The 24,168-nt window shown below is 60.3% G+C and overlaps 1 protein-coding gene across 1 annotated transcript; it reads left to right on the forward strand.

The window, feature by feature from the left end:
- The first annotated feature begins 3,347 nt into the window (after positions 1-3,347).
- Positions 3,348-24,110, forward strand: LAMC3 (laminin subunit gamma 3). Its single transcript, XM_075111825.1, is given in 29 exon segments — positions 3,348-3,433; positions 3,435-3,862; positions 7,845-8,149; positions 8,340-8,470; positions 9,389-9,555; positions 9,980-10,168; positions 10,347-10,464; positions 10,545-10,643; positions 10,984-11,120; positions 12,689-12,805; positions 13,122-13,320; positions 13,542-13,651; positions 13,913-14,131; positions 16,017-16,205; positions 16,288-16,533; positions 16,878-17,031; positions 17,148-17,290; positions 17,372-17,550; positions 17,643-17,781; positions 18,229-18,434; positions 18,733-18,809; positions 19,105-19,239; positions 19,538-19,682; positions 19,809-19,967; positions 20,307-20,409; positions 20,522-20,721; positions 20,984-21,130; positions 21,334-21,433; positions 22,080-24,110. Coding segments are annotated over 29 exon segments (4,860 nt in total). The 5' UTR covers positions 3,348-3,365; the 3' UTR covers positions 22,331-24,110.
- The last annotated feature ends 58 nt before the right edge of the window (positions 24,111-24,168 follow it).

Here is a 24,168-nt window from a genome sequence, read left to right on the forward strand (position 1 = left end):
GCAGAATCCAGTTAGGTGTGACAGTCTCCTAGGGTCTCGGCTAAGGGCAGAAAAGCCCCTTTTGGCAAATGACTGGTGGCAGGAGCTGCCTGCGCCAGGAGGGTGAGGCAGCATGCGTGCCAAAACCTGGGAGCGGGGAGGAGGGGTCCATCATGGCGGGGCACAGCTGGGTCCGGCCACTTTCCCCTCCTGGCATAGAGATGCACTGGCACAAAGTGGTACCCTGTGCCTCTCTGACCCACTCCCATTTAACCCATGCCCAGGTTCTGTGGGCTTTGGCAGTGGAACCTGGGGAAACCACTGAGCTGGGTGACCAAACCTTCTTATCCTCTTCCTCAGGACAGAGGTGGCTGAGGGAGACCTCGTTTTATCCAGCGCTACAGCAAAGACAGCTCATCCCTTCAGGGGAAGGTTCTGCTGGAAACCAAGAGCGTGCCCATCTCACAGTACTGGCCCGAGGTGCGGCTGCAGTCAGGGGTACTGACCCCGCTCCCACCCCAGCCCCATGGGATGGGGCCATCCTCAGCCTCATGGGCGGTGGGGGCAGGTAAGAGGGTGGTGGCACCCGGTCCCACGCCAAAGCACTCTGTCAAAACCTGGCTGCCGGCTTTGAGCTGGGCTACAGGGGACGGGAGCCGTGGCTCCGGCACACCTCGCTCCTGCCCTGTGCCTGCCTTGTCAGGTCTGATCAGGAGGAGGATCAGTCGGCCCTGCCTGCGCTCTCTCTCCAGATTTAATTAACGGGCCTTTCACCTCTACCCTGAAGGAATCTGCTATCTTCTGTCTTCTTAATTAACGTTCATTAAGCAAATCAGAAGAACATTTTTCCTCACTGCCTCTGTGGCTCTTAACCCTTGCAGGGTGCCAGGTCCTTGCCGGGGGAGGAAAAGGCTCCTGGGCTGTGATGACAGGTTGGGGCAGCACATGGACGCCAAAGCCTTGGTCACCGTGTCTCCACCACGCTTGGACCAAAATTCTGAGGCAGTAGGTGAAGTCTCCCCAGGTACAGAAGACTTCAGCTGGGCCCCACTATATCAGTGGGGCAAAATCCCAGCTCTGATCACTCTTATGGACACCCTTGTTCAAGCTCATCCATGTCCCTGGAAGACAAGGTGTTTTCTGTAACCAGCTTTAGCTCTTCATCCCATCCAGGGGTGAAGCTCGCCCACGGCAAGGTGATGCATCTGTGCGTGAAGGTTTCGCTGTGGGAAGCCGCCATCCAAACCTGGCAGGCATTGCAGCCCTGGAAAGATGCATCCAGCATCTTGTTCTCAGGAAAAGAGGATTATCTGGCGTTACTTCTGTCCCTTCTCTTGTGGACTGAAGTTAGATGTGATGTGTTTTTCCTCACCCTTGGACACTCATGGGGGACAGGGTTGGGCCAAGATCCTTGGCTGACCATCTTCCTCCTGTGAGCCACAGCAGGGTGGTTGCCAGTCACAAGGACTGGGCGGGGGGATGTCTCCCACCTCCCCAGTTTCCCCTCAGAGATGACCCAAGGAAACTTGACTGGAGGGAGCTGCTGTTCTGTGCCTCTGCATGGGAGGGGAGCTGATCTTTTCCAGACAGCCTTCAGTCCGAGTCACCAGCAGCAGCCGGTCCCGAAGCAGTGCCAGACCACAAGCCGGGCCCGGATTGTGCCCGGAGCGCCCATCCCATGCGGCAAGTGTAGGGCGTCTCCTTGGGCAGGCAAGGGCTTGTGCCCAGTACCCTGCAGGAGCCTGATGAGGGGCTTGGCCAGCCTGGGGTGCAGCTGAATCAGTCTGGGGAAGTGTTGCTCCCACACCAGCTGCAGCATCCCCACTGCTGGGTAAGATGGTGTCGCCACTGATTCCTATCAAGCTCTGGCCCCGTGGGCCATCCCCCCTATGCCGGGGGCTGTGCTGGAGGAGGACGTAGAGTTGGGATACTCTCATCAGCTTTGCTTGAATCCTCTGTGCATCCCACAAGCACCCACCGAGCCTTGGTTGCGTGGTCTTGTTGCTCTCTAACTCAGACTCCTCTGCAAGAGTGGATGGGCCAGGCAGGGAAATCATCTCCTGGGTGTGTGTAACACCCCAAGGAGGAGGTGGCAAACCCTTGACATAAGACAGCCTCTCCTGGCCAGAGTTTGCAGCCTCAGGAGCAAGGGGAAAGCAAAACACCTGGAAAAAACTCATTCCTGCTGGGTGCAAACACCCTTAAAACTGGTGGTGGAGATGCGTAGGGCGATTTTTGAGGGGAAATCCCTTCTCTTTCTCCCTGAAGGTTGACAGGGGGTTTGCCACTGGCTGCCCGCTCCCAGGCAGCTGATGCGCAGCTCCTTGGTGCTGGGAAATTCACCCTTCCCAGTGGAGCTGGCTCTGGCTGTCAGAGCCCAGGTCAATATATGGTAATGGGGCTTTGAAACGGTGCTGCTGCGGGAGCCACTGCCAAAGACTCTGATTCACGGCTTCCCTCCAGTGCTTTCTCCCTGCAGCGTGCATGGAGAAGGAGAATGAAATAAATAAGAGTAGAAGGGAAGGGGAGGAAGGGAGCTTAAATTATAAATGAGGGCTAAGTTTCCAGGGCTCCTGTGGGCAGCTCAGCTAAGCAGTGTGGGGGGCAGAGACGGTGGTCCCCCATGCACTCCATTTTCGCAAACACTCCCCGTAGAGCGGGGCTGGTAGAGGTTGGGGTCTGCCCAGGAGCGCACTGTGCCAGCCCACCTACCTCCCCTTTTTCTGTCACCCTCCTGACCCCATGGGTGAAATCTGGAGGGTGCCCCAGTCCCAAAAGCGATCCCCTTTGGCACAGGCTGTAATTAGCTTTACCTGACAGGCTGCTGACGAGGTCTGGTGATGGTCTGATTTTGCCATCCCATGGAGATGCCTCCACAGGGATGTGCCCTCTCCCTGGTCCAGGGGACTGGGCTGCCCCGTGGCAGCAGGCAGGGATGGGACCCCCACTCATGGGTGCTGGTGTGGAGGCATTGGGTGGTGTCACCCTGCTGGGTTGGCATGAGTGGGGGAGCAGTGGGCTCCCCATATGTCAGTGTGTGGAAGAAGAGGGTGCTGGGTCTGCCTGTCCTCCACCCCTTTTTGATTTTGGGGCTGCAAGAAAATTGGTGACCCGCACCAATTTAAGGAAAAGCCCACATGTGGGGCATGAATCACCACCAGTTTATCCCCAGGGCTGAGAAATGGAGGAGCTCAGCTCCATCATGCAGCCAAAGGTGCAACCCCCCCCCCCATCCCTGAAGCAACAGGGCTGAGGTGCATCCTACCAGAGGGGTCCCATCCTGCCCAGGCCTGCAACCTGGGGTCCAGGATAGCCTGGGGGAAGCCCAAACCCTGCAGCCTGGGCTCAAACACAAAGCTTTTGACATTCCCAGCAGCTTCCACAAGATGGACCTCAGAGCGAGAGGAGGTGCCAGGCAGGGGGACCCGTCCCATCCTGTCCCATCCCACCCCGTCTGCTCCCGCCACGCCGTCCAGAGGAGGCTCAGAGCCCGGCCAGGCGAGCCCCAGCATGGCACGGCCTCCGGGGCTCTGCCTGCTGGCCCTGCTGGGGCTGGGGCTGGGGGCAGGGGCCTCGCCTGCCTGCTGGGACCCCCGTGGCCAGCCCCGCCGCTGCATGCCCGTCTTTGAAAATGCCGCCTTCGGCCGGGTCGCCCAGGTCACCAACACATGCGGTTCTCCGCCTGAGGACTACTGCCTGCAGATGGGCACCCGCCACGCCAGCACCCTGTGCCACCGCTGCGATGCCACCGACCCCCAGCGCCACCACAACGCCTCCTTCCTCACCGACTTCCACAGCCAGGAGGAGAGCACCTGGTGGCAGAGCCAGTCCATGGCCTTCGGCATCCAGCACCCCAACTCCGTCAACATCACTCTCCACCTGGGTAAGTGCCAGAGGGAGCCCCCATGGTGCCGGCGAGGGAAACCTGCGGTGGGTGCATCGAGACCTGGGTGCATGGCTGGGGGGGATGGATGCTCCTGCGCCCTGCAGCTCCTGGTGCTGCTTTTGGGTTAAAGACAGGACCCTCCCCAGGGCTTTTAGTGGGTGCAAGGAGGGAGCTGCCCACTGTGAAGCGCCGCAGGTAGATCACTGAAAAGACCTGGGGAGGGTCTGCCCTGTCCATCAGCCAAGCCCCAGCCCCTTGTGGGTAAGGATGCCGGTGGCTGCGCCCGCCTGTGCCACCTCCCAGATGCCATGCCCGGGGTGTCTACTCTCCCACTGCCCCAACGATGTTTTTTACCGGTTATGCAAGTTTGCAGAGCAGGAGGCAGGCAGGGGGAGGCACAGACCCCCCACGAGATCTTTCCCACAGGGGTGAGCACCATGGGTGCCAAGCCCACGCCGTTCCGCCCCTGTGCATTGCTGAGGATGCCCATTACATCTCAGGAGGGCAGAGCTCTGCACGCACCATGTAACCCTGGCAGGCTTCCCCAGCTGGGATCTGACCCTTTACGTTTTAAATATTGTGCAAGCTGCCCGCCTGGAGAGTACTTAAACCCATGGGGTGTGCCTGGCATTTTAAAAAGGGTTTTTAACATTTTCCTGCCATCTGAACTATCCTGGCTATTGACCAGCACTTGAAAATCTTCATTCTCTGCCGTCTCCTGCCATCTGCATGCTCAAGGGGGGTAGCGGAGGGGCTGCGGTTGGAGCCGGTAACGGGACAGCCGAACGCCAGTGTGGCACAGAGCCATGCTGGTGGGACTCAGTGGCTGGAGTCGGGGTGATGGTGGAGGGTCTGTGCATGCCCCAGTGGGGAGCTGCCCGGCTGCACGGAGGTCACCGCTTTCCCAGCCCCCTGCGAGCGGGCGGACATCTGGTCCTCATCCCCGGGCTGGGGCTGGGCTCCCCGCTGGGCATGAGAAGTGATGCCGGAGGAGCTTGCCAGCCCCGCTCCCTGCTCCTGCTCCTGCCAGCCCCACGGGAGGGGATCTGCTGGCCCCTTGCCCATCTAACGCAGGCTGTCATATCACCCCAAATTCCTTCATGTTTGACCTGGAGTGCAGACAACCTGAATGCAACCTGCATGGCTGAACAAGCTGGTTCTGCTGATGGCCAGTCTCTGCTGCACTGCAGGTGACTTCCAACCTGCATTTTCTTCTGCCTATGGCGTGGGAAGTTGGTGGCTACCAGTCCTGACTGGGCACATGGATGTGTGTGGGCTTCCAGCACACTGATGTGTGCAGTGGTACCTTGTCCCAGCCCGAGCTCCCTGAGCCTCGGGGCTTGTTTCCCAGTCTCTGCCTTTCTCCTGGCTCTTCCCTAGCTCCTCTGCAGACCCTGCTGGACCCTGTGCCTAGGCTTCCAGTGGAGTCTTGTCCAGTCCCTGTGGCCACCACGCTTGTGTCTGTCTCCCGTTAACCCATTCAAGGCCACAACATTTCACCAAGCTCATCTTCATCTCTGGTCCGCTGTCCCTTCCTGAGCCAGAGCATCCCTCTGTGAATATACCCTTGTTCCTGCATGGCTTGTATAGCTTGCCATGCTAGAAAGTGCCATTTTGGTGCCTGGCACATTGCTGTTTGACCTTTCCCATAGCCACCACGCCCTGTTCTTGTCCCAGCTGCAGACCTTTTTATTATCTTAATGCTTTCACTTGGGTTATGGAAGAAAAGCCCAACCAGTCCCTGCAGCCCCCGGGACAAATCCTCACCCGTGAGCTCCACCAAGTAATTGGGTTTTTTTAACCCATGTAGCACATCCTTGCCAGTCTGCTTGTCTTGCTCAGTCCAGTCAGACGTCTTGTAGGTTCTCCAGCATGGTTACCTGGGGACCTTATTAAATAAGTTATTGAATGAGCTGGACAAGGCCTGTGTTTACCTGCATGCTGTTGATTGGCATTAATTAAATTATCCTCCTTTAAATCTCTCTTCTCTGTGAGGTTTCAGCCCTGCTGTTACAGTGCATCGGACTCAGAGTAGATCGATAATCCCGAGCACCCATGGCCGTTGCATTTATCCTGTCAGACGTCAGGGAGGAACCCAAAATATCTGCAGGCTTGCAAAGGCAGCAGGCACCGGGGCTCCTCCGGTAGCTCTCTGAATGCCAGCGGCTCCTGTCAGAGTGTCTAGATCAGGCAGTATATGCATCTGTGACTCTGACTCTGATTTTCCTGTGGGATGCAAGCCTGCAGCAGGCTCCCGGAGCTGAGGTGTGGGAGGGGCCGGAGGTGGCTGGGGACGTGTAGGTGATGTGGCTGTCCCTCATGCTCCTTTCTCCTCTCCAAACTCCCCTGCCTGAAACCCCTGGCATGGTACGAGCTGCAGTTTGGGCTCTGTGGGAGACGGGTGAACACTTTGTTCGGAGGGTAGCACAGCTGGGAGAGCACCCCAGGGGCCCTGGTGCCATCACCCTCAGCCTCCCGCACACCTGCCCAGTGTCCCCATCCCACAGCACACCCAGCTTTGGGACACATCACATCTTCCCGAGCAGGAAGGCGGGGACAACCAGCCCGAGTTTTCTGGATTTTTTTTTCTAAGCAAAATTTGGCTGATGAAAAGGCCTGCCTGGGAAAAGCACACACTCCCTCAGGATGATTCCCCATAGCAGCAAGTTTCCTCCACCCCAGCTGGAGGCACCGCTTGGGTTCCCCAAGCCCAGCCACCCCCTCCCCTCACGCAGGGCTGCTTGGGGCAGGGGCTGTTTATTGACACAATGCTGAGCTCCCTTCCTCTCCCAGAGGAAACTGCTCCGGGAGGTGATGGCCCTGACCTTGCTGTTTTGGTAGACATCCCCCCTGGGACCACGCTGTCTGGGAACCAGTGCCTGCCGGGTGTCGCCCCACCACAGGGTGCAGGGCAGAGGCACCTCTGCTATCGCCAGCCCAGAGGGGTCCCAGAGGGAGGTGAGTTTGGGGGGAGGCACAGTGGAGCATGGTGGGACAGCCTGGTTGCAGCCCCTTCTTGGCCCTTGTCACCTCCAAGTGGGCTGTGAGCGGGTCTGTCCCCCCTCCCCAGGCCCCGGGCGCTCATCCGGGCGCTCCCCACATCCCTGATGGGAGGCAGCTGCTTTTCCCAGCGCCGGTAGCTGGGCTGCCTTGGCTCCCCCACAGCAAAGTTGCAGCACATATGCGACAGTATTCATATGGGCCCAATTAAAGGCTTGTTTTCCTAGTCCCAGAATAACCCCTTTAACATTCCCAACTCATTATTTTTTCAAATAAAGCCAAAACCTTGTAGCTAATTGTTTTGTGCTGTCAGGAGTGGTGCTGTTATGGAGCAATCCAGTCTTTGAGCTGGTCCTTCATCTCTGGCAGTTAAGCAGTTCTGATGTTCACTTTGGTGTTTTCTTTTTCCCCTTTTTGCTAATTCTTTCAAGCACTTTCAGAGGAGCACTGGCCACCCCAGGGACTGGTGGCCTCTCTTTGTCTTCTTCCCAGCAAAGATGGCAGTGATGCCAGGTCTCGGCACGTGGCTCCCTGAGAAGAGACCAGCCTTGATCCTTTCCATCTCCCCATCGCCGTGGCACTGCTGCCCCGGGGATGCTGCTCAGTGCCATGGGCCTGACTCTTCCCCCCCAGCTGCTGGTTAGAGCCTGGCTTTGCAGCAGCTCCTTGCCCCTGCAACCTGCCTGGTGCATCCATGCAATGGGTCGGCAGCTGCACTGGGGCGAGAGCCAGTTTGGGGCTGATGGGGTTTGGGCTGCAGCAACATGGAGCTGGTTAAGGGCAGCTGGATGGTGATTTCTGTTTTGCGCGAAAACACTCTTTAGCTGTGGTGGGGAGAGGAGGACAGTGCCCATGGGGGGAGCAAGGGGGTGCTACAGCCGTGCAGGACGGAGCACCAGGATAACTGCAGCCCTGGTGCAGGCTGTAGTGCCCACTGGGTGGCTGGGAGAGGGTGACAGCATGGTGGGTCTGTCCCCAGGCAAAGCCTACGAGATCACCTACGTGCGGCTGAAGTTTCACACCAGTCGCCCCGAGAGCTTTGCCATCTACAAGCGCAGCCACGCCAAGGGGCCCTGGGTGCCCTTCCAGTACTACAGTGCGTCCTGCGAGAAGACCTACGGGAAGCAGCAGCGGCACTACCTGCGGCCAGGAGAGGATGAGCAAGTGGCCTTCTGCACCGACGAGTTCAGTGACATCTCCCCGCTGAGTGGGGGCAACGTAGCCTTCTCCACCCTCGAGGGACGGCCCAGTGCCTACAATTTCGATGGGAGCCCTGCGCTGCAGGTGCCGTCAGGGCAGGAGGGGTGTGGATGCACGGCCCCTAGGACCAGGGGCACTCAAGCAGCCACCTGGGATAAAAGCGCCTGTCATGCCCTGCACCCCCATAGGAAAAGGCGCAGGAGCCATCCTGCTCAGGGTGGGGAGCTGGTGGCCCAGACCCCTCGCCAAGGTGCCTTCCCTGTGTCCCCTGCAGGAATGGGTGACCGTCACTGACCTGCTCATCTCCTTGAACCGGCTCAACACGTTCGGGGATGACATCTTCAAGGACCCCAAGGTGCTGCAGTCGTACTACTACGCCATCTCTGACTTCTCTGTCGGTGGCAGGTGAGGGGCAGCTGGGCCACGGTGAGGGCAGGAGAGGGGAGAGCTTCCCAGGGTCATGGCACTGGGGCAGCTGCTCCCCACCTTGGTCGTGTTTGAAATGTGGTTTTGGGGCAAAATGCTTAGATGTGGCTTCCTCCATCTGTAAACCAGAGCTGGCAGTGCAGAGATGAGTGGTGAAACCTGGAAGCCTTTGAGTTGTGCACAAAGGACGTCTTTTTCGCCCAAGCCTTCTCCATTTGCTACCAGCTGTATTTGTTCTCCCTCCTCCCAGTCCCATGGCTTTCAATGGCAGCGGGGCTCATGTTGCTCTTCCCATGACCCTGCTTTGTCCCTGGGCACAGCAAAAGAGGGTGCCAGGGTGCCAGCAGAGAGATGTCCCCAAGCCACAGAGGCTTGTGGAGGAGCTTGGAGTTGGCATGGCCGAGGCTCAAGGAGCCAGAGCAGCTGCTGGCAGGATGGGGGACCTGATATGGGACAGAGACCTCGGTGGCACCCACTTGGTGCTGCCCGTGGGCTGTGCTGCATGTGCCCTTCCCGGGAGTGGGAAATCTCTCCATCCCAGTGAGAGATGCTTCTCCCTGGGCCAGGGCTGCTCCCAGCTGGCCAGCACCCCCATCGCTGTCGTCTCACCCCGCCGGGCCCCAGCAGCTGGAGCTCGTTAGCATCTCGCACAGGCCACCCTCAGTGTGTGACCTCCCAGCCGGTCAGGCCGGGAATGCCTCAGGGACATGGCGGGTGTCCTCGACACCAGCACAGCCTGAGCTGCTTTCTGCCCCCTTCCTCGCCCCATGGCCACACCAGGCAAGCCGGCCCAGCGGCAGGGCCGCACACTGCATAGCCTGGGCACCGTCCCACTGCCAGCTGCTGCCCACACCAGTGCTCAGAGCGGCTTGTTCACGCGCTGGGGTCTTGCTGCAGGTGCAAATGCAATGGCCACGCCAGCGAGTGCGCGGCGGACGAGGCCGGGCAGCTGGTCTGCGTGTGCCAGCACAACACGACCGGCGCCGACTGCGAGCGCTGCCAGCCCTTCTACCAGGACCGGCCCTGGGCTCGCGGCACTGCCGAGGCCGCCAACGAGTGTCTCCGTGAGTATTGCCCGGGCTGGCTGCGTGGTCACGGTGTGTGGCTGGCCCTGATGGGCTGTGCTGGTGCTGCACCAGCTCATCCAGCAGCTCCTGCCCTTCCTGCATGGGTAGAAAGTGCCTGCTTTGTTTTGCAAGGCTGCTCTGGGCAGGGAGGGAGGATTTACATCCTGGGGCCCCACCTCACAGCATCACCCCAAGGATCCCCCAACACTTCCCTACCCCATGAGTGCAGCTGTCTGCTCCGTACATGGTGCTGCACCCACCTCCACTCCCAATGGCAGAGACATTGCTGAAAGCTCGCGCTGCCAAGCAGCTCCTCTTTCTCATGCAGCCCCCCCAGGAGGTTGCTTTAACCCATGGGTGAGCCCTGTGTCCCCCAGGTGCCACTGAGCTGCAGCCCACCACCCTTCCTGCCCTTCCCCAGCTTGCAACTGCAGCGGCCGCTCCGACGAGTGCTTCTACGACCGGGAGCTGTACCGCCGCAGCGGGCACGGGGGCCACTGCCGTAACTGCCGCGACAACACGGCCGGGCCCCACTGTGAGCGCTGCCGGCGGAACCACTACCGCTGGGAGCAGCAGGCAGCCTGCCAGCCCTGCCACTGCCACCCCGCAGGTGCGTGGGGCTACGCTGAGCTAGGCTCGGGGCCAAAACCCCTGCCCTAGCTGGGGCTCAGCTGGGAGGAATAGTGTCATGGTTTTAGCTGGGGTTGGTCGGTCCTCCCTTGCCCGGGGTCTCCCCATCTCTCTTCCTGGCTGGGGTTGAGCCTCAGGGCTGGCCGGGGTCCCCGCAGGCTCCCTGCAGCCCCAGTGCGACAGCTCGGGGACCTGCCTCTGCAAAGCCAACGTGACGGGCTGGAAGTGCGAGCGCTGTAAGGACGGCTACCACAGCCTCAGCGAAGGCGGCTGCAGGTGAGGAGGAGCCCAGCCCCAGGCAGGAACAGCAGGATAGGACTGGGGCTCACCTCACACCTTTACCTTGCCCCATCCAGACCCTGTGCCTGCAACCCCGCGGGCAGCGTGGGCACCTGCGACCCCAACACGGGGCATTGCACCTGCAAGGAGAGCGTGGAGGGGCACTTGTGCAACAGGTAAGCACCACAGGAAGAGGATGAGACCACAGCTCCTTTCCAGGCTGGGATCAGTGCCAGGGCTTGGTAGTCAGCGCAGGGCAGGCATCTTTGGTCCCACGGGTCAGTTGCTACTTTCCCAGCCCCTACACGTGACCCCTGGCAGGGCTTTGCCATGGGAATCCTGTGGGGTTGCTCCCTGCAGAGGCCCTGGCTGGCTGGTGAGGCTGTGGGGCTGCATCCCTCTGGACCTCTGGGACTCACTCAGAGCTGACACCAGTGTCCCCCTGGGATGCTGCTGTGGTCCCCCACGGCTCTGCCTGCCCCATGCCAGGTGCTCCTCTTTCCTCCCCATGTGCAGGTGCCGGCCAGGCTGGTTTAACCTGCAGCCCCACAACCCTGCTGGCTGCACCAGCTGCTTCTGCTACGGCCACTCCACTGCCTGCACGGCGGCAGATGGCTACGAGGTGACCCATGTCCGCTCCGACTTCAGCCAAGGTACCAACCCCGGGTGAAATGGAGGGCACAGCTGTGCCACCTCCAGCCAAAAACTCAGGCAGTTTGGAAAAGCTGCGACTGAGCATCCTACTCTGGGGCTGAGCACCCTGCTCTGGGGCTGAGCATCCCCCTTCAGGGCTGACTGGTGGTGATGGCTGAGGGTGATTTCTCTGACTTGCCCCTATTTTCCTGTTAAACCTCTGATTTTACCCCCAGCTCTGTGGGGACGGGCTCTCCCTGGCTTTCCATGGCATCCCTCCATGCCGACCTCCTCGCGGGGCTGTGTACGGCTTAGGGAGGTCTGCAGGGCCAGGCACGGCTGTCCCACCACACCAGGGACTGCAGGAGCACTAAAAATGAGCTAAGAAAGACAAAAACTAAAAAGATGGAGCCTGGTGGGAACTTTCCCCCTTATTCCTTCCTCTCCCCATCCTTGGGTGGGACGGGGCAGCGCAGAGGGGCACTGGGGGAGTGGGATGGGGGGGTGCTCTTGCCCCACTGCAGCCAGGGCTGTGTGTGGCAGGGCTGGATGCGTGCGGGATGTTCGGGGAAACCCTGCCATCTGCCGCACAGCCCAATGCGTGCAGCCGCAGCTGCAGGCACACCACGGCCCCCACTGCAGCCCCCACTTGCTGGGACCCCCGCCTGCACCCCGGCAGGGTACGGGCACCCATCGCGGGCAGCCCAGCTCTCTGCCTTGCCTTTACCCTGACAGGGTGCACACACCAGCGAGCAGATGGAGGCGAACACGCCAGGCGCGGGTTTATCCTGATTGCCTGTAAACCACGCTGCCAATTGCTGTACTGCTGTAATGTCTTCCATGGCCTTGAAACAGAGCCAGACTTTAAACCGTGTCTTTTTTTCCACCCTTCATGCAGCCAGTTTGGGGCTGCTCCTTTAGCGACAGACTTGGCAGAGCCCTGGGCTGGGTTGCAAGAGGCTCAGCGTGGCCAGGCAGTGCGGGGCAGGGTGCAGCCACCCACTCTCCTACAGCCCTCCTCCCCAAAGCACTCCCCAGTCTGCAGCTCAGCTGGATCAACAGCAATTTTCCTGTGCTGGGTGAAAGGGTCCAAATTCGGGGTGATTTGATAATTGAGTGCAGCCCACTTGATAGCTGAAGAGAGATTTCCAAGTATTTATCCTATGGGTGCCCAGGGCTGAAAGAAATAACTAACCCTGGGGAGTGGGGGGGGGGAAGTTTAACTGATTTCCAAAGGAAACCAACTTAATGCAATTACGCCCCATCTCTCCCTGGGCTTCCTGTGCTCTCCCACAATAACATTGGAACCGCAGCACAGGCAGGGGGGCAAAAGTTTAAAGATAATAATTTCCTCCAAATCTAAGAAAATAAACAGATGGGGGGGCAGCTAGGGTCGCTCTCTGGCATGCAACAGCACAGAGCCTGAGCGGAGCAGGGTGTTACAAAGTGCTGGTCCCTTGCAAGACCCTGGAGAGTCTCAGGAGGAGGGACAGAGTCCCCAAAAGCAGCACCCTGCTGGTGCTGGGCTGGCTGGTGGGGACGCGCTGCTCCCTTCACCCGTGCACCACCACTGTGTGCTGTCACGCAGGGCTGGAGGGCTGGGCCGCTGCAGCTCTGGGCACCACGGACCTGCCTCTGCTTTGGGCTGACGGAGAGATTGTCACCAAGTGGGACGGAGAGGAGCTGGTGGATTTTCTTGCACCAGGTATCATGCATGCCGGGTCCCTGGCGTCCTGCTCTGTCATGGGGGCCCCCGGTGCTCTCGTGGGACATCCCACTGCTACGCCGGTGCATGAGGCGCTGGGCTCCCTCCCAGAGCTGAGTGTGTTTCAGTAACACAAGGCAGTGGGGGGAATTGGTCTGGTGGACCGGGACCCTGGGAGGGCAGGTTGGAGCTGGCCCTGTTTTAGGAGAGTGACCACAGCTCCTGGTGATGCTGGTGGGAACAGGACCATGCTGGGATCCCCAGCACAGCTGATGCATCCATGTCCTACAGACTTTCCTTCTCTTTCTTCTTGCAGAGAAGTTTCTGCAGAACCAGCGTCTCAGTTATGGGCAGCTCCTGTCCCTGCTGCTGGGAGTGGAGGGGAATGGGACTGGGATGGAGGCTGGGGTGCCCCTGCTCCGGGTCCAGCTGGTGCTGGTGGGTGAGGGGATGGAGATCACCATGCCCAGCAGTGAGAGCCATCCCCAGCGTGGAAAGCAGGCTGTCACTTTCAGGTACCTGTTGTGGTGCTTTGGGAAACCCTGGCTGGGTTTGCGACACAGTGCATCTCATCTTGCCTGGGCTGCCCTGTGCTGCGGGGTTCAGCCCCGCTCCCCGTCCCCCCTGGGGATTTAACTGTGCCCCCATCGCTGCACTCTGGTCAGGGAGCTGAGCTGTCCTGCAGCACATGGCTCAGGCTGGCCCTGTTCTTCCTACCATGGTCTTTCTCCAACAGGCTGCATGAGGCAGATGGTGCTGAGCCTTCGCTGCCGGCCTTCAGCTTCCAGCGCCTGCTCTCCAACCTGACCGCCCTCCGCCTCCGCGTGAGCCGCGGCCCCGTGCAAGGTGGGTAGGTCTGTGCGATGTCCCCATGGGGGCCAAGCTGGGATGGGGCTGGGGACATCGAAGCAGCATCAGGCTCTCAGGGATGAGAGGCATTGCAGGGGGGTTGTTGGGGTAGGGGCTGGCTCCTCCCTGTGAACAACCCAGGCTCTCCAGGGGGTATTCTGGGGTCTCCTATGCCTGTCTGGAGCATTCTGGTAGGATGGAGAGAGCAGGGCCGGGGAACATGCCATCCCCTTCTCATGCTGCTCTCCCCTCTCGCAGGCAGGCTGTCCCTGAGCGAGGTCCAGCTCACGTCCGCTCGCCCTGGGCCAGGGCCGCGGGCGGGCTGGGTGGAAGAGTGTACGTGTCCCCTGGGCTATGCCGGGCAGTTCTGCCAGTCCTGTGCACCCGGCTTCAAGCGGGAGATCCTCTTCGGTGGCCCCTTCGTCAGCTGCGTGCCCTGTGCCTGCAACCAGCACGGGGACTGCCACCCCCTCACAGGTGTGCACCCGCCGGCCCCTCCACTCACGGCATCGCCATGTGCACGGGTGACAAAGTCACATCTTTGTTTCTGAGTGATGCTGGAAACCATCCATGAGGTTGCGGTACCCAAAATTTGCAAGTTGATTTGCTTGGCTGGGTAGAGGGACTGGATTCATAACTGCAAAGACAGAGATAATTAGTGAACTGCAGTAACAGTGGTAATTTTTAATAAGAGGGGCATCTTTCGTGGTACTTTATGATTTTAAAGGAGGAGAAAGGAAAGCTGCTGGTCCTTAGTGGGGCAGAGGAGGCAGGTGTCAGGGCAGGAGAGAGGCAGAGGGTTTTGCCAGGACAGGTCTCGCAGGCAGCATCACAGCCTAAGGAGCAGAGCAGGACTGGGCACAGCCCTGGCACCTGCAAACTGGGGGTGAATCTGAGCAGAGAAACAAGTAAAAGACGAGGAAAATACAGTGATGCCAGGCTTGCGGGAAGGGACCAGAGGAGCCAGCCTTTGTGCTGCCAGCCTAAACCCTGCTGTGCCTCCAGATCCAGCTCAGAGGTGCGTGACTGCAGCAGGGACTGTGGCTTGAAGGGAGGAAAAAGCACAAGCAAAGTCTTCAGGGCAGCGTGGCTGTGTCTTGGGTGTTTTGCGGGGTGTCCGCTCTCCCCTCTCCTGCCAGGCAAAATGTCTGGATGGCTTTGGTTGAGAAAGGGGGAGAAGGATTGCAAACCGCTGCCCTGGAGCTTGAGGTTGCTGAGTGAATCTAGCACCAGCCTTGCTGCTGGCAGCCCCAGGGAAAGGCAGATCAGAGCCATGAGGGGCTTGTGAGATGCTGCCTTGCTCCCCATCCACCCACACAGAAAGCAGCAGCCTCGATCGGTGTTAAAAAGAGCTTGGAAATAAGATGATGTATTTGGTATTTGTATCACTGGCTGGCTCCCCTTGGTGAGGAGAGACAATAGCGTGTGGCCAGGATGGAAAGGGCTGGAGGAGGCGTTGTGCTCAGCAAGTGCCCCAGCCCTGCCAGCAGAAACGCGGCAGCAGCTCTGCAAACTTGCTCCTTGTCTCACAGAGCCGGGGCTGGCACCGCCAACTGCACAATCCCCAGGGATGGGGCCAGGCTTTTGATGTCCCGGCCCCGGCGCTGCCAGCCCAAGCCAGCCTGCATGCTTCCTTTCGTTTATTTTTCTACTCCTTCCTGCCACCCACTTTTCCTTTCTTTTCCATCATCCGGCTCCGCCTGGATGTGGGCAAAATGGAAAAATGCCCGTTCCTTTCTGCGCAATCCACCTGGTATGACCTGACCCCACAAATCAGGGGGAAAAATCCTTCCCCTGGCTCCTTCTCTCTCTCCAGTCAAGCAGAACATCTGCCTGGAGGTGGGGGTGTTCCTTGAGCATCCTTCCTCCTCATCCTCCCAGCTGATTTCAGAAGGCCATGACTCACCGGCTCGGCTTGCGAGGAGACACTCGCTCCCTGCTGGGTGCCGGCCGACTGCTTGTGTTTTCCATGACAGGCTGGAAACAACGCGCCTTGTCGCTGAAAAATGTGTTGTCGATTATCGCAGGCGCCGACAGACTCCGTACATGTTGACAGTGCTGCCTGTGTGCACCAACACTGCCCCGTTCCTGCGCCGCGGGGGAGCGCAGGGCTGCCGCTGGGGCCCCAGCGTCCTCTCCAAAACCTTCTCCCTTGAGCAAGAGTAGAGCAGGGAGGGAAAATGTTCCAAGTCCTGGCTGGGGACGTGCAATCCCAGCATGATCCCTTGGCTGAACCTGTGCATCCGTCTCAGCACCCACTGTGTGCCATGCTCAGCACTTGGCTCTTCACCCCTCCTGCAGTCCCTGCTGTTATTCCAGACTGGGTTTTTGCAGACCCCCAGCTCCGTTTTCCTCCTCACAGGGCACTGCCGGTGCTTGCACAATACAGAAGGTCCCTCCTGCGAGCGTTGCAGCCCTGGGTTTTACGGCAACCCCTTTGTAGGGCGCTTTGATGACTGCAAGCTGTGCCCCTGTCCCGGCCACTCACCCTGCACCGAGGTGCCTGGCAGTGGAGAGGTGGTCTGCACCCACTGCCCCCCTGGACAGAGAGGTGAGGCTGGGGGTGGGTGGGCGAGGGAGCCACAGATAGCGCCGGCACAGCCAGACCCTCCTCACCTCTTTGCCTTCCCCAGGAAAACGCTGTGAGCTCTGTGATGATGGGTTTTTTGGGGACCCCCTGGGGCAGAGGGGCCCCGTGCGCCCCTGCATCCCCTGCCAGTGTCACGGGAACGTGGACCTCAACGCTGTGGGGAACTGTGACCCCGTGTCTGGCCGGTGCCTGCGCTGCCTGTACAACACGATGGGCGAGCACTGTGAGAGGTGTCAGCCGGGCTTCTATGGGGATGCGCTGGCTCCCGACCCCACCGGGAAGTGTGCACGTACGTATGGCCCTGGGGGCTGGACCTGCTGCCCCAGGTCTCACTGCAGCCAAAATCCTCCCAGCAGTGGAGGCAGAGGGTGGAAGGTGGATGCTCAGTAGATTTAAGGGCTGATGGATTGTCCACGTTGGCCCCAAATGCTCGGGAATGGCCTTTGCTCCCTCTCTGCCTGCTGTCCTTCCCTGGAGATACCCCGGTCTGCAGGGGCTCAGACTCTTGGAGCCCTGTTTGAGGGGGGGGATGTGACCCTCAACGTTGTGAGGCATTCAGCCCTCGCACCCCATTCCTGCTGCCCCATCCACCAGCCCCATGCTGGGATGTAAGCAGTATTTTATCTCCCATAGCTTGTGATTGCAACCCCAACGGCTCAGCCCCGAGGCTGGAGGGCTGTGATCCACGCACGGGCCAGTGCCACTGCCTCCCACATGTGACGGGCAGAGCCTGTGAACTCTGCCAGCCTGGCTACTATGGCCTGCAGCCTGCTGTGGGGTGCAAGAGGTATGTGGGGCACGGCGTGGGGCTGCGAGGGGACAGCAGTGGCTCTGCGTCCCCAGCTCTGATCTCTGCTGTTTGCATCCATTGCTCGCTCATCACCCTCCACCCCTTGGTGCCAGCTGTGAGTGCCACTCGACGGGGTCACGGGAGAGTGGGTGCCACGCGCTGACGGGGCAGTGCTCCTGCCAGCCGGGTGTCACAGGGAAGCAATGCGACCGATGCCGCCATGGCTTCTTCGGCTTCTCGGCCAGGGGCTGCCGAGGTAACGGCGATGGGGACCGCACCTCGGACCCTAAACCAGGGCTGGCAGCCATGGCGTGACGCCGTTCTGCTACTCTTGCAGCCTGCAACTGCTCCCCGCTGGGCTCCGTCACCCCACAGTGCCACGAGAACAGCACCTGCATCTGCCACCCCGGCTTCGTGGGCTACAAGTGTGACCAGTGCCAGGCCAACTTCTTCCCTGACCCACTGAGCTCCCGCTGCCAGCAGTGTCCTGCCTGCTATGGGCTGGTGAAGGACGAGGTACAGCCCATGCCCTTCCGAGGCGGGGGCAGCGCTCCGGCCCCTGCCCTGCCTCACTGTCCCCCTGCGTCCCCCCCGCATCTTGCCTGCAGGCTGACCGGCTGAAGGCCAGGCTGCAGGAGGTGGAGGAATGGCTGCAAAAACCAGTCTGCTATGCCCGCCTGGACCAGTCCCTCATGCTGGGAGACACAGCCCGGGGAGATGGGCTGCCCAGCCCTCACCTCCTTCAAGGTACTGGGACAACCCTTCCCTCCACCATGGGGTAGCCCCATATCACCCCTCTGGGGACCCTCTGCTCCCACAGGGTGCTGTGACATGCTGGGTGGGTGCAAGGAGGTCCCAGGTCATCGCTGGGCTCAGCATGTGTGATGGGGTGATTGAGAGGGGGAGGACAGCTGGGAGGCCATACCTTTTTCTGTAGAAGAGAGCACCACAGGGATGCTTGCACCCATAGGTTTTGGAGCAGCTGATAGGCATTACTGGGGGCTGAGCATCAGCAGACAGGGTACCCTTTGGGTGCTGCATCCCTGGGGCCCTCCTGAGCACGTGGGAGGGACTGTCTTCCGCTTTTATTAGCAGGCCCATGAGGGGGTGCTCGGCCATGGGGCAGCCCCACAGGCAACTGGGGAGCCCCAAGCACCTCCGTGGGCAACGAGCAGCTGCTTGTGCTGCCCACAGGTGCCTGGGCTGCCCTCTCGGCGCAGGTGGGGCAGCTGGCAGGGGTGCTGGGCACTGCACGGGGCCGTCTCAGCAACGCCAGCCAGGCCACCGGCTGTTCCGGCCATGGACCCCCCAAGACCTGCATCCTGTTGTCAGAGATCGGGGCCATGCTACAGTCAGCACAGCGGGAGATCCTGCACGCTGCGGACACCCTGGCTACCACGGTGTGGGCTCCTGCCAGTCCCGGGCTCCCAGAGGGGATGGTGGCCATCCTGGGGGGCAGTGGGATGTGCAGCACTGGTGGGGTGGGATGTGACCAGCACCATGGGTGAGTGGGAGAGCCCAGGGTCCACATGGGTATAGCCCTCCTTGCAGCCAAGTCAAGAGGAGCTATTTCTATTGCTCACTCCTGTTTGCAAACTTCCTCGGGCCCATTGTGAGGTTCTCATTGGTGCTGGGCTGGTGGGGTCTGGGGGTCCCTGCTCCCCGATGCGGTCTCATTGCTGCTGTTTGCGTTCCAAGGAGATGCCCCAGGAAATCCCTCAGCAGCCCACAAACTGGAGCCGCCAGGCACTGGAGGCGCGGGAGCTGGCCAAGAGGTACACCTGCAGGTCCCGCACCACACGCTGTATCAGCCAGGACAGCCGCTCTGCTGGGACCCACATTCCCTTCCTGGCTTTCTGCCTGTGTCTGGCAGCGATGGATAGAGACGTGGGGCCCTGAGCCTGGTCTTCGTAGTCCCCATTGCAGATGGTCTGCGTGAGCCTGACCCTGTCTGACCCTGGCATGCACAAGCAGAGGAGGCTGCCTGCCTGGCTGGGGGTGTGGGATGGCCACTCCTTTCCCAGGAGGCCAATCCCAATATCATCTCGCTGGGTGCCCTTGTCCCTGCAGCCACAAGGATGCCGCAGTTCAGGTGGAGGCGGTGGTTGGGAGAGCACTGCACGCCTCCAACACCAGCTTGGAGCTCCTGCGGAGCCTGTTGGAGGGGAACACAACACAGGAGGTGCAGCGTGAGCTGAAGGCCAGGTGAGGGGCTGGCAGCAAGGCAGGCCTGGTAGGGCACTGCAGCCTCTTGCCTCTGTTACAGGACTCGGTCATAGTGGTTTGGCACCTGCTCAACAGGGACATGACTGAGTCCTGTCAAACTCATTGCACCATAGCGTTGCAAAGCAGAGCGCCAGGGTGCTCCGTGCTGGGGGTGTTTCATGCCCTTTCGCCCAGTGTTTTTCCTTACATCTCTGCCCGGGGCCAGGTCCCAAGCCATCATCTCCAGCCTTTGAGGGGCTGGAGGCCCCCAGGTGACAGCAGTGTCCTGTCCACGTAGGTATGAGGAAATCCAGCGGGCACGGGAGGAGCTGGACACTGGTGTGGCGGAGGTGGCAGTGGAGGCCAGGAGGGCTTTCGCAGCCGTGCAGCAAGTGAACGCAGACATGGCCGAGCAAATTCTGCAGGTGGCTGCACTGGGGCAGGTGAGCGACATCCAAGCTGAGGCTCCTGCTTCCACCCCTACCCCTAGCTTTACCCATTGAGCAGTGCTGCCTCCCAGGCTGGGAGATGCTGTCATGGAGCCTTTGGCATCCCTGACCCCACGGCAGGCACTGCCGGCGCAGGCTGGAGCCCTGGCACAGGACCTGGCAGCGCTGGAGCGGGCAGTGGAGGCACAGGAGCCATCAGCTTGGCAGGCCGTCGACGCGTCCCGCGCTCTGGCAGCCAGATTGCGCCAGGAGCTGCAGAGGACTCGCAGCTTCAAGCAGGTAATTGCTGCTGGCTTTCATGGGGCGCCCCTGCAAAATAAATGACAGGCACTCCCTGTTCCAGCCAGAGCTGTGGGCATGCTGGGTGCGTCCCTCTCCTGCCTCCCACCCAGGGCACAGAGGGGTGGGTTAGTCCCAGCCCCTCTGCTCCAGCGACTGGAGGGACCATGCCTGCAGCCAGGGGACTGGGAGGAGGTGCTTTGGGAGACATCTTCCCTCAGGCTCCTGGATCTCCCAAGGAGCTCACCCACCAAGTTGGTGCAGGCTGGGCCCTACATTTCCCAGCCGGGTGCAGCTGTTTGTCCCTCCCTAGCCTCACTCCAGCTCTCCTCTCCCCAGCTGCGGGACCGGGCTGGCTCTGCCCACGGCACGGCCACCTCAGCTGTCTCACATGGAAAAGCCGTGCTCTCTGATGCGGAGTCCCTCCTGGCAAGCTTGGAAGGTAAAAGGCACGGGCCAGAGCATCTCCAGCCACAGCTCGGCTCTCACCACTCTGGCTCTGGATGCCAAGAGGAGAAAGAGCCAGTTCGGTGACAGCCGGGTTGTCCCTGCAGGCATGAGGAAGGTGCTGGGGCATCGGAAGGGCCAGGCTACCCTGAGCAGGAGGATGACACTTGTGCGGGACAGGGCGGTGGTAGAGGCCCAGAGGAAGATTAAACAGGCAGAGAAGATGCTGGGAAACTCATTGTCCATCTCCACCACAGCCCGGAGGATAGCTGGGGAGGCTGAGCAAGTCTCTGGGGAGACTGCCAAGGTCTGAGCAGAGGGATGTGGGGTGTGGGGAGCCTGTGCTGAGCTGCGGGGCACAGCTAGGGTGGCAGCCACCACAGGCAGAGCCCAGCCTGTTGCAGGCAGGGCCACAGAGCTCCCAAATACAGCTTCTGCTGCCCCTCCAGCACAGCCTACCCTTCTCTGCAAACAGACTGGAGGGGTACACCCAACCAGGACCCCATCCTGGGAGCCATGGTCCCCCTGCATGTCCCCAGGTGACTGTCCCCATCTCCATCCCTTTGCAGAGGGCACAGGCTGTGCTGGGGGAGAGCAAGCAGGCCCGCAAGCACACCAGCCGGCTTGCCACGCGTGCCAATGAGACCCAGCGGGAGCTCTCCTGGCAGGAGCGTGTGGCTGAGAAGCTCAGGGGGGACCTGAAGGAAGCACACCAGGTGAGCTGGGTCCCCTCAGGCAGCTCGCGTCCTCCGGAGCCCAGAATGGGCTTTGCCCACAGCCCAGAGCACAGGGAGCAACCAAGGTTTTGGGCTCTGCTGTATAGGGGATCCCTCGGGGTTGTTCCTGGGATCGCCTCCTCTCTCCTGTCCAGCCGTGGGTCAATGATGTCCCTGATCTGGGCGTCTGTCTGTCTTGGAAGGTGGGGATGGAGGTGAGTGAGATGGCAAAAAGTCTCCAGGAAGCCCGGGGCTCACTCATGTCAGACATCGAGACCCTGAACGACCTGCTGAGCAGCCTAGGTGAGACCCGGGCAGGAGCGGGGTGCAGGCTCCTGGGGAAGGGCCAGGCTGTCGGGGCCTGGGGCTCTCCTGCTTGCCGGTGCTGGGTCTCCTGCTCGCTGGCCATCCGGGCTGAGCTGGGTGCCCTTTGGCTGAGATTGCTCTTGGCAAAGCTTCTTGAGGGCTCATGCCTCAAGGAAAGCCCTTGTGCAGAATGAATTGGGACTTGCTGAATGTGCGCGCTCATGCTTGGTGTGGGGACGCTGATCTCCCTTGGCATCTCCAGGAGGAGCAGGGCTGGGTCAAGGGCTCAGTCCCTTTGGAGCTGAGAGAGGCACTGGGCTGGGTTCATTCCATGTTGCTGGTTGGTTTTGCTCCAGCTCTTCCTGCTTTGATCATCTGGGTACATTTCTGAGCACTTCAGGACTCCTGCGTCCAAGAAGTTTTGCAAAGGGGTGGAAATCATCACCCATCTGCAAGAGAGAGACGTGCCCAGGCCCCCGCTGGAGTCACAGTCCTATTTGTTTACCTGTGATCACTGGGAAGCTGCAATGCCTCCATGCCCCGCTGCACCCACTCGCTCCAGTTTGCCTGGTGCTGAGGGTGCTGTTGGAGCCTCTCCTGCCTGGCTCTCTGCCTCTGATCCATGTCCTCTCCCCTTGCCCAGGAAACCTGGAACAGCCTGCGCAGGTGGAGAGGCTGCTGAGCACCGGGCGGCTGCAGCTGGAGCAGCTGTGGCTGCGCCTGGCCGGGCCGGATGCCCTGGGCGGACAGCTCAGCCTGCTGCAGCAGGAGGCGGTGCGGCAGCAGGAGAAGATCCAGGCTTTTGAGAGCGACTTGGCCGAGATCCGGGCCGACAAGAAGAACCTGGAGGACATTTTGCGGAGCCTCCCCGAGGGCTGCTCGAAGTGGCAGTGACAGGTCCCTGGCCACTGCCCCATCACCTTCATGTCCCTCCACACAGGGAACGGCAGAGAGAAGGACACCCTGTGTTCACCAGCACCGATCCCTCCCGCTGCCCTTCACACTGCCCTCCATACAATATCACACCCCAGGTCCTTATCTGCACCAGTTCAGGCTCAGCATCCCAAGCTCTCTGCAGCATGACTTCAGCCACCAGCTCTGTCCTTGGGGCAGGGGGACAACCAGCTACCAGGGAGCACGGACATTCCTGTGCAGGAGGTGGAGCCATCACAGGGTTGGTTTCGCACCATGGAGTTAATGAAGAACTGTCACCACCGAGAAAGGACAACTTATCAAGTATGTAAAGTACCAAGGCTGTAACACCCGGCAGTCCCTCCTTCCCAGGAGATGAGAGAGGCTGTTGCACACATGCTGGAAGCTGGTACTGCTGCACAGCACCCTGCAGTGCGATGCTTACATGCTGTGGTCACAGAGGTGCAGAGATGAATCACAATGAAGCCAAGCAGAGAGCTGCTCACCAGAGGGCACACGACTTGCCTGCTTCTTAGGGGAAGGGAGCTTGCAAGAGGGAGGGCTAAACTGAGGCCAAGCAGAAGCAAAGCTGGACCTGTAATCAGCTCCCAGCAGGCAGGTGGGGCATCCTCTGCCTGCTGCAGGGCAAGAGCGGCTCTGCTCCTGCTGTTCCCTTGCTCCAGGGTAGCGCAAGGCTGCCGCTGCCCACAGCTCTGGTCTTTGTGTCCTGACCCAGCTCTGCTTGACTCACCGGATGTCACCAGGTCTGGCTATAAACCAGCCCAATTGCCTGCAGTCCTGGGGGCTGGGGGGATAGCAACGCACCGGGCAGGGAGGTGGGAGCACTGACACTTGCAGCTGCCTCACCCACAGCCCCCCATCAGCACCCCCACACCCTCCCCACTGGAGAGGAGCTGGCGGGTGGCACCAGGCTGTGCAGCCGGCACGGGCTGGACAGGGAGCAGCCGGACACGGCCACCTCCCACCAGTGTCACTCCCACTGGGTGGCAGAGGTCGGCAGCTGTATTGCCTTTAAAGGAAAGGCATGTGCGTTCACCCAGTGCTCCCGTATGGCTGGGGCCACACAGGCGGCAGAGCCAGGTCCTTGTTCGGCCCACCCTGTGCTGGTTGTGCTGTGACTCCAGGAAGCAGTTGAAGTCACTCCCGTAACACCATAAACGAGCCCCCAGGCAGGAGGCCACATCACTTTTTAACCTGTTTTACCTGTGTTCTCTGCTCACAGTGCTGGAAATCAGGTTTGCTGGAGTCTTTTGTAATGCTATATGTAAAAATGCCGCCATAGACATTGGATCCTCCCAGCATCATCTTTGGCGGATCCAGTGGTCTGGAAGGGACACAGGATTTTCATACCATGAACAAACCCATCTACCTCCTAATTCTGCACAAAAGCTGCCGGAGGAGTGGGGTGCCAGAGCTGCAGCACTGCAGGAGTGTAATGGGGGGAGCTCCCCTCTTCACTGCCCAAGGACAGCACTGCAAAAGCAACACCATGTAGCAGGGAGAGCACAGCTTTGGCTTGGCTGAGAGGCAGGGAGCCATAGCACTTACCATGTCCCTGGGAAGACAATTATACATCTCAAATCGACACACAAATTTGCTGCTGTTGCAGAAATGTCAAGCCTCTGCCTGGTGCCTGCTGCTGAAGATACGGTTCATCCTCCGTCCTGCTCTCCCTGGAACTCTGTTTTTGTAGCTGGTGACACCTGCCTAGAGCTGTACCCATTAAAAAATCTTAATATAATACGTAGCTGCCCATCTGCCCGAGTGCACGGCAGCAGGAGGGGCACATGCTGTACCCA

This window comes from Phalacrocorax aristotelis, chromosome 17 (genome assembly GCF_949628215.1).
Source record: "Phalacrocorax aristotelis chromosome 17, bGulAri2.1, whole genome shotgun sequence".
NCBI lineage: Eukaryota > Metazoa > Chordata > Aves > Suliformes > Phalacrocoracidae > Phalacrocorax > Phalacrocorax aristotelis.